This window comes from Hydra vulgaris, chromosome 09, assembly GCF_038396675.1.
Source record: "Hydra vulgaris chromosome 09, alternate assembly HydraT2T_AEP".
Classification (NCBI taxonomy): domain Eukaryota; kingdom Metazoa; phylum Cnidaria; class Hydrozoa; order Anthoathecata; family Hydridae; genus Hydra; species Hydra vulgaris.
In genome coordinates this window covers 30960001-30969351 of record NC_088928.1, presented here as the reverse complement: position 1 = coordinate 30969351, position 9351 = coordinate 30960001, and the positions used below count along the sequence as shown (strand labels likewise).

The 9351-nt window shown below is 24.9% G+C and overlaps 1 protein-coding gene and 1 long non-coding RNA gene across 49 annotated transcripts in view; one reads left to right on the top strand and one right to left on the bottom strand.

Moving 5' to 3' along the window:
- LOC136084705 (uncharacterized) overlaps positions 1-9351 on the top strand; it is a 44195-nt gene that overhangs the window by 25586 nt on the left and 9258 nt on the right. For 41 of the 48 annotated variants that reach the window (XR_010640790.1, XR_010640785.1, XR_010640793.1 and 38 more), the window contains 9 exons: positions 66-320; positions 535-2784; positions 3051-3127; positions 3610-3663; positions 3753-3836; positions 4054-4087; positions 4212-4657; positions 4782-4832; positions 4909-4969. Coding sequence is in view for 31 of the 48 variants with exons in the window: in XM_065805332.1 (XP_065661404.1) it covers positions 2727-2784; positions 3051-3127; positions 3610-3663; positions 3753-3836; positions 4054-4087; positions 4212-4243 (339 nt within the window). In the remaining 17 variants the exon portion in view is untranslated. Of the gene's footprint in view, positions 1-65; positions 321-534; positions 2785-3050; positions 3128-3609; positions 3664-3752; positions 3837-4053; positions 4088-4211; positions 4658-4781; positions 4833-4908; positions 4970-6460; positions 6734-9351 lie in introns of those variants that run through there. The other 7 variants (XM_065805313.1, XM_065805312.1, XR_010640780.1 and 4 more) reach the window with 6 other exon arrangements.
- Positions 9180-9351, bottom strand: part of LOC136085078 (uncharacterized) — a 1170-nt gene continuing 998 nt past the window's right edge. The window contains exons 2-3 of the long non-coding RNA XR_010641057.1: positions 9346-9351; positions 9180-9260 (exon numbers count right to left, since the gene is read on the bottom strand). The exon at positions 9346-9351 is cut by the window's right edge and continues 40 nt beyond it. This is a non-coding gene — a long non-coding RNA (uncharacterized LOC136085078). The remainder of the gene's footprint in view (positions 9261-9345) is intronic.

Here is a 9351-nt window from a genome sequence, read left to right as displayed (position 1 = left end):
ATTTTGTTCTTTTCGTCATTTTATTAAATTTTTTTATTTGGTTGTTTTGTTCTTTACACAACTAGTTTTTGCATTAAACAAGAAAATATGCATTGGAGGTCTGTTTGATTTTGCTTTACACACAAAACGCAGTTTCTTTCATTTAAGTGCGTTTGCCTACATGCTAAGTATATGTTCTAATTATTAGTTTTTGTGGTTACGTTTACTTGTTTTTATCTCATGTGGGGCCTGGGTGTTAATCAGATTTAATTTTAGTGCGTCGCGAAGACAAACAAGCGGTGTGGCTGAGGCTATAATGTGAAACAAAATATCGTTTTTATGTAAGCTATTGATTCTTTCAAGTAGTTGGCGAATTTTTGTTAATTTCTTGCATGTCTTTAAAACACTGTGCTTAGATTTAATAATTAGCTTTTTATACATTTTCTTTTTATTAACTTTTAATAAACAATATATAAAGTTGAAAAAAGAAAATAGAAAGAAAAAAAAACACACCAAATAAATAAGTGTTTTGCTATGCTAACAATTTTTTTGCAGCTCATAAATGTATTTGCAAAGATACATAAAGACATTTCTAGACAATCTTGCTGGCGTCTAAAATTGATATCTCTGTAGTAAAGTGGTAAACTAAGAAAATATTTGACCGAAAAGATTCAGCAACGTAAGTGGTTCACAATTCAGTTATTATGTATACAAATGGATTATTTCAAGTTACATTTTGCTTCATCTTGATTGCTTTGGATTTTATCCCTGTCGATTTTCTTCTTTTTTTTTTTTTTTTTTTATTTAAATGATATTAGGTAATTTCTTTCACTATTGATTTTTTCTTTTTTTTTTTTTTTGCGAGTTATGATAACAATTTTATTATTGCATATCAGATGATTCATGTTTTTGATCGTGTTATAGTGTGCTGTTTGTTTGTTTAACTAATTACAATTTTAGTTTTAAAATTATAAGGTAAAAGGCCCATAGCATAAAAGAAACATCAATATTACTCTTGGCACCGTTTTGTAAGCTAATTATTAGTTAAATGTGTAGCGTTTTACTTTTTTTATTTTTTTATTTGTCTACTTGTCTTGTTCTTGTTTCCCCAATAATCAATTCATATTTAGAGCAAAGAGTGACAAAGCAGTGACCTGGTTCTTATCTAGCCAATATTAAACTGACAAAATAGAAATCAGTGTCTCCTTATATTGTGCTACAAGCAATCAGTTTTTGTGTGTATTTTTTTGTATTTGAAATCAATGTTAGGCTTGCTTTTTTGCTAACATTTGTTCTAGTAGTTCAAAAGGGTATTTGCAAGAAAACAAAACATTTTTAAGTTACACCGCAGGCGTTTAAAAAATATCGCTTTTGTACTTGACTTTCAAATTAAGGAATCGTGCGACTGGACTGATATTCAAATGTAAGTGGTTCATTAAAATGTTTCAAAATACTTGTTGTTTCATGTTATTTGTTTTTGCTTTGGCGCCGTCAATATTTCTGTTTTAGCTCTATATTTATATAAAGTTTGGGTCGCACTTTGTATCGCCTCAAAAGAAGGTAACAGTTACAAATTTGCATCTGTTGTTTTTAATCGTATTAAGATGTGCTGTTTCTTTGCTTAAATGGTTACAATTTTAGCTATAAAGTGTAAGGTAAAGGACCACTACGGAAAAAAGAAACATTAAACTCACTGGGTGCCACAATTCGTAAGCTACGTTTTAATTAGATGTAAAAGGACAAATGATGTGTTTTTTTGTTTGTATTGTTTTTCTGTTTTGTTTTTTCCACTAACGAGTTCCTGTTTAGAACAGTTTAAAAGCGTAGAACAGAGATCCTGGTGCCCATAATGTGGTTTGTAGGCAATGTTCTTGTGGTCTTCATAAAGTAGTGCTCAAATATCAAATGTTGTACTACAAGTATATAACATAATAATTTCAAACATTGTTTTTTTCTGTTTTGTTTTTTTGCTAACAACTTTAACTAGTAGCCCGAAGAAGACTCTGTTTTTTAAAACCAAGTTAAATCACTGTCAACGGAATTATTGTTCAGCTTTTAGTAAAGTATTTACTTTTACCTAATACTTGTTTTTAATGCCAAGTTTATAGACTGTCAAAAGGAGAGTTTTCAAACAAGCTTTAAAAAAGTAGATTTATTTAATGTATATAGTTATATACATTGATTAGAGATTTCACGATGCCTATTGGGTAGTTGCAACTATTTGATCTGGGTAAGTTTAATCAAAAATAATTGATGGTTTTTTTTCATTGCACGTTTTTATTTTCAAAATAATGTTCAACAAATGCTTTAAGATACTGTATTAAAAAAGCGACTTAGGTCTAGAAATTGAAAATCTGCTAATGCGAGAGTATTAACTTACATATTCCAGGTCAATTATTTGATTGTTTGTTTCTTTTACGCATGCGAGTTAACACATGTTTACATTTATTTTGCTTCAGATAAGTCAAGCATGTGTTTATATTATCTTATATATTATTGCCGAACCTAATCCTATTTAGTAGTAGTAGTAGTTGTAGGAGTAGCAGTAGCAGTAGTTTGTGTGAGCCTTCATGTTACGTTTTATGAGCCCTGATGTTACGCAATGGGCCCATATGTTACAATATGAGCCCTTGCATTACTATTTGAGCCCTTATGTTATGTTTCAGCGTTACATAAGGGCTCCATGAGCCCTTAAATTACGCGTTGTGATAAGAAAAGTAATCAAGTTCCAAATTAGATTTCCAACAATGAGCTTTATATGCGAAGCTTATAAAATATCTAATGTGGAAAACACTAATAATGAAGGTGATGTTACAAATTTATAATGTGTTTCATGACTGTTTTTATAGTTAAATTTCTATAGTATTTTTACTTCAAATTGTTCAAATAAGTCACTTTTACTTCAAATTTTATATTTTAATACATATGTATATATATATATATATATATATATATATATATATATATATATATATATATATAATATATATATATATATATATATATATATATATATATATATATATATATATATATATATATATAACAACGACAAATGATTTTTGTTTCAGTTTTGAAAATGTTTACAAAGAAGGAGATTAAAGATATTGCAGCATCCTCAACTTTAAAAATGATTTATTCTGGAGAAGTATACAATTTCTACAAATGAGATAAAACTCCAAATTTGATATATTATATATCTAGTTTTTCTAATAACATTTTTTAATATACAAAATACATGTTTCAGTTTAATAAAAATTAATTTGTATTTAGGCCTATTGTCTATTCTAAAAAATTGATGGGACAATATTTTAATATAGTTTAATTCTTAATTTGTATTTGCACAGTTACAGACATAACGATTATCAATTTGGAGGTGCAAAAAAAGTTAGGGTTTAAAAGGGTTAGGGCAAATTTTGTTAATATAAATTTCGCTAACAGAAAGTTGTTTATTTTTAAAGCGATTTTATCTAAGAATTTAAACGTTTATTTCGTTATCATTTTTTATTAAAATACTTACAATTTTATGTTTATTTTGATATTTAATAATAGAGGAATTATTGGATATTTAATCTGTAATAATTTTTAGAAAGTATGTCAGATTTTGATCTAGTACTGTTGTTTTCTCAGGATCAATCTAGTTATTTATATCTTGCCCTGGGTTCCAATTTTCGTGAAACCAGGGTATAATTCCGTATTATCATGTGTTTTATTATTGTATAGTAAAGTTCAGTATAGAAAAAGAAATTAAAAGAATGTTTATATGTTTATAGTTCAATGAATACATCTACAAATTCATTGTCCCTGAGAGTATTGTTTGTCTTTTTGCCAAACTAATGCAATACTCAAGAATTCAGGTATCAATGATTTTAATTATTACATATTTTGTTGTATATTTTTATATTTTATTTTTAACTGATTTAATAAACATCTGAACTGAATAATAAACATAGTAACATCTCCTCAGATTGTAATTTACATTGTTACATTGTTTTGTTTTGCCAACTTATTTTTTTGTACTATTATATTTTTTCTTGTTTTATTTCTTGATTTTTAATTGTTTTTTACTTTCAGGCTGAAGTATTTTTGAATAAGTTTTTTCTGGAAGGTCTGTCAAATTTTTAATTAAAAATATTATATAAATGTTATAAAGGGTCACAAATTTTGTAAAATATTTTGCAAAGTATTTTTATTACATTTATAAATTGTAATTTTTTGATATTGAATCCTAGGAATAAACATTTGCAAAGTACACCAACTTTAACGAAAGCATTAAATGATAAGTTTTTTTCTGGAAGGTCTGTCAAATTTTTAATCAAAAATATTATATAAATGTTATAAAGGGTCACAAATTTTGTAAAATATTTTGCAAAGTATTTTTATTACATTTATAAATTGTAATTTTTTGATATTGAATCCTAGGAATAAACATTTGCAAAGTACACCAACTTTAACGAAAGCATTAAATGATAAGTTTTTTTCTGGAAGGTCTGTCAAATTTTTAATCAAAAATATTATATAAATGTTATAAAGGGTCACAAATTTTGTAAAATATTTTGCAAAGTATTTTTATTACATTTATAAATTGTAATTTTTTGATATTGAATCCTAGGAATAAACATTTGCAAAGTACACCAACTTTAACGAAAGCATTAAATGATAAGTTTTTTTCTGGAAGGTCTGTCAAATTTTTAATCAAAAATATTATATAAATGTTATAAAGGGTCACAAATTTTGTAAAATATTTTGCAAAGTATTTTTATTACATTTATAAATTGTAATTTTTTGATATTGAATCCTAGGAATAAACATCTGCAAAGTACACCAACTTTAACGAAAGCATTAAATGATAGGTAAGAATCCTAATTTTTTTTAAGCTTTTTTTGTAAATATTGAAAATAACAACAGTTTTTTATTTATTTATTTAAGCATGAAGAATGAAATAATAAAAGCTATTGACAATGATTGAGATTTTCAAGAAGCATCAAAGGTTCATTTTGTATAAATATTATACAATCTATATATATATATATATATATATATATATATATATATATATATATATATATATATATATATATATATATCTATCTGTGTGTGTGTGTATATATATATATATATGTATGTATGTACGTATATATATATATATATATATATATATATATATATATATATATATATATATGTATGTATGTACGTATATATATATATATATATATATATATATATATATATATATATATATATATATTATATATTATATATTACAATTAAATATCGTGTACTTAGGGAGATCCACAGAAAAATATCGCGTTTAGGTTGTTTTTTTGTGCGTTCTTTAGAACTATTAGACTATTATTTTTATTTTTGAAACTTATTGTTATAATTTGTTTATTAATGTTCGTTAATTTTTTTTTATGAGTTTCAAGTTCTCTTACGGGGCAAGATTTATATAAAAGCTGAAATATTCGTTTTACGTCATTTAATCGAACGACTATAAAGTTATTTTAGAAATAATTTGTCTGTAGTAAAATTGAATGCGAAAACTTCGGTTTTAACGTTTTACTGTTTACGGATAAAATTAAGTGTTCGATTTTTAGCCATTTATCGAATATTTTTAATGCAGGACACAAAGAGACTATTTTTTGAATAAACGAGACATTTTTGGATTGTAAACACTTTTTGCATTTGTTTCAATTGTTTTATAAATGCTGTCCCGTCACGTTTTTGTATTTTAGTGATAGTTTAATTCTTGGATAAAAAAAAGAAAAAGATTTATAAAAAGTAATTAACAGAATAATTTTCTGAAATAAGCGGAAAACACAAAAAATTGAAGTTTAAAAACGTAAGTTTTAGTTTTCGAGAAATTAAATTCTTCTGATCTCGCCTTAATTGCGCTGTGTAGTTTTGGGGTTTCTTATTTCTCTTTCGCAGCCATTTAAAAAAAAAATCTATCTTAAGTTTAAAGTTTTTACAGTTGCATTATAATAAAAAATAAGATGAGAAAAAGCAATTTTAATACCTCTGCATCACTATGTTTAGCATAAATAATTTTTTGTATGACTTTTAAGCAATGTTTTCTTGTTGTCTGACTCCAAGAATTAAAATTTAGGTTTTGTTTCTGCTTTATAAAATTTTGGTAAATATCATATACCCAAGTAACAACGAGGTGTAAAACACCCCACAATTTTGATCTGTAGTAGGAAATATTTCAACAGTAAAAAAACAAACGTGTATAAGCTTTTATTGATTGTTTAATAAATTTAAAAAAATATTTATATATTTTAACGAACTCTTCCGAAAAACGGAAGAGTTCGTTAAACTGTATAAATATTTTATAAACAAAAAAAGTCTTATGGAGCAATATGTCTTAAAATAAATATTAATTACAGTATATTATCTTTTTCTATTAAAGTTATTACAGTATATTAACTTTTTCTATTAAAGTTGCTGAGATGATATTTCTTTTCCTCTATATTAGTATAACGACTATATGACATGCAAGATGAAGCGATCAGGGCGTAGCAGAAAAACGATTTTCGAATCGTATTTCTTTCGAAACTAACGTAACTTGACGTAACGTAACTACAAAAAGCTACCACACTTCATAGGATTTCTTTAGGATCTCAATTACTTTAAGTCTCATATAAGTCTTCTCTCTGAGAATTGTTTATTTTCAATCTAAAGTATAAATTTGTATTATTCTTTTTATAAGAAATGTCAAATATTTATTGTTTATATTTATAAATGTGTATTTTTGGTGAAACGAAACACTTGAAAAAAAATATACATTATAGTATCATAAAAAAAAATTAAATAAAATATAGTATTTTTAATTAAATGTAGATTCTTTATAAATAATATATTTAAAAAATACTAAAAATAATGATAATAATAACTAAAAAATATATATTATATAAAAATAACAAATAAAACAGTGTATTAAAATGCAATATATTAAAAGTAATATAAAAAAATAAAACTAGTTTTTAGAATATCCCCACGTGTATTTTTGCTTTTTATAAATAACTAAATAAGATTTTAACAAACTTTGGTAGAAAATTGTTCTAATGGATTTAATTTTAATGATCAATTCCAGAGTTGGAATTCAAATCCAGTGAAAATGCTAGTTAGGGCATTAAATAAATTTAATTTTCTGTCATTCATGCTTTGACTGTATGAAACATTTGGATTGAAGTAGAAACTGATCAAGGATTTTTTTGAATTTGATTTAAACAACTTCCAGATATGTTCTAAACTCCAAACTTGTAATTACTTTAAAATCCATAGATGACATAAGTTTGTCATTTATAGATTCATAAATGAAATAAGTATGTCATTCGACATTGATGGACTTATTTCATTATTGGATCCATAAATGACATACTTATGTCATTTATGGATGTTTTGTCCAAAATTGTTCTGATTAGAGTCTGGGAACGAAAATATACCCTAAAATGTTACCACCCACTGCGTAATCCTGGACTGTATAGTATAAAACTATTTTGTTTAAATAAGTCCCTGAGTAAATTAAATTAAATTTTGTCTAAAATAATTTATCTGTCTACCTAGTTATTTACAAAAACTTTCAACTCTAAACTTAATATGTAACTTTGTTGTAAAAACTCTTCTGAAAATGGTCCTAATTTAAGAATTGAATTTGCCAGTTACCGAAAAAAATTATAAAGAAAAAACTAAAATAAAGAGTTTTCTGGTTCAATGGAACACACTATTTATTTTACATAGTTTTATTTATCTCAGAGTCAGTTTATTTCCGTTAGATGTAAACTGCAAATTGAAAAAAATATTACAACCAGCAAAATCTGCTCAGTCTAATCACAGTTGTTCACCAGTTGTTCACACCTCTATTCTAAATGTAAACAAGTTTCACCAGCTTTTACTCAACTACACTTATCTACTGAATCAATGATAGTAACTTATTCACAGATCCCAGTGTCAATCAATCAGTATCAATTAGTAATTGATTTATCTGAATTCAAATGTTGATAAAATTTAAACTGTTGTTTAAGAAAACAGAATTGCTCTAGAAAATGCTTTAAAAGAACATTAATTCAAATAAATATAATTAAATAATTTAAGATAGTATATTTGCAACAATCAACTATTTCAAAAAGGTTGTAACAGTATTTAAAAATTACAAGCACTAATACAAGGTAAAAATCTTAAAAATTTTAAAAACTTAGACAACTAAAACAAGTAATAACAGCTATAATTATAAAAACATTATTAGTAATACTTTTATTAAAAAGAAATTACAATCATTATAATGATTTTATTATGATGACCAATATATTGAAATAGTCTTAATAATCTTTAATAACAAATTAATAAAAATTATTAATAATAAAATATGGAAGAAAAAATAACTGAATAAACTTAATTATATTTTATATAATTTGACTTATATAAATGCATTACATGCTTAAAAAATTCACACACTGCACCTGTTATTGAAAAGTTAAAGATGGAATGAATTGGCAATAAGAGAAAAAAACATATTTAATAACTAGTCAAAGACGTCACTGAATTGAAATTTCATCCTTCTACAATAGGGATGTTTTTAAAAACTGGTCATGAATACAGTAACAAATCAAAACTACCCGAGAAAAAAAAACCGGCTAATCCTGTTAAGTACTTAATAAGTTTCTTACTAAAACTTAGTAAGTTCCCGATGAGTACTTACTAGGAACTTAGTAGGATTAGCAAGTTTTAGTAGGAAACTTAGTAGGAATGATAAGGTTTATAATCGGAACTTAGTAAGTTTTACTAATACGACTTACTAAGTTCTTAACAGGATTAGTAGGGTTTTTCTTCTCGATTAAGTATTACTTTCTAGTTTTAGTTAATAGTTTAGTTTATAGTTTTTTTTGTTAATTTCATATTTTTATTTAAGGTTTAATTGAATTATTTGGGTTTTAAAGATTTCATATTTATATTAGCAGGGTTTTTTTTCAAGAAATATGTGTGTTGAAGTAAAAATGTAAAAATAATTATTATTTTATTTTTACTTAATCATATATAATTCTTGAAAAAATAACCCTACAAATCTAATTTAACTAGTCGCCTAAGCAACGAGGACGCTTATTTATAAAAAAATAATAATAATAACAAATAATAAAGTGTTAAGTTGTTTATTTATAAAGATAATTTAGAAAAATACAATAAATAGCTATGGTCAGTTCTTTTGGTAATTTCGCAGGTGCCAGTGGAATAATTGCACCCATAAGATTTGTCTTGATTTTTTATGACCATAACTGTATCTATAACGAAATTTATAATAATATTAATGTAATTCAACAACTTAATAACATATATTTTACAATAGAAAACGCATTTTTAACTCACCATAAT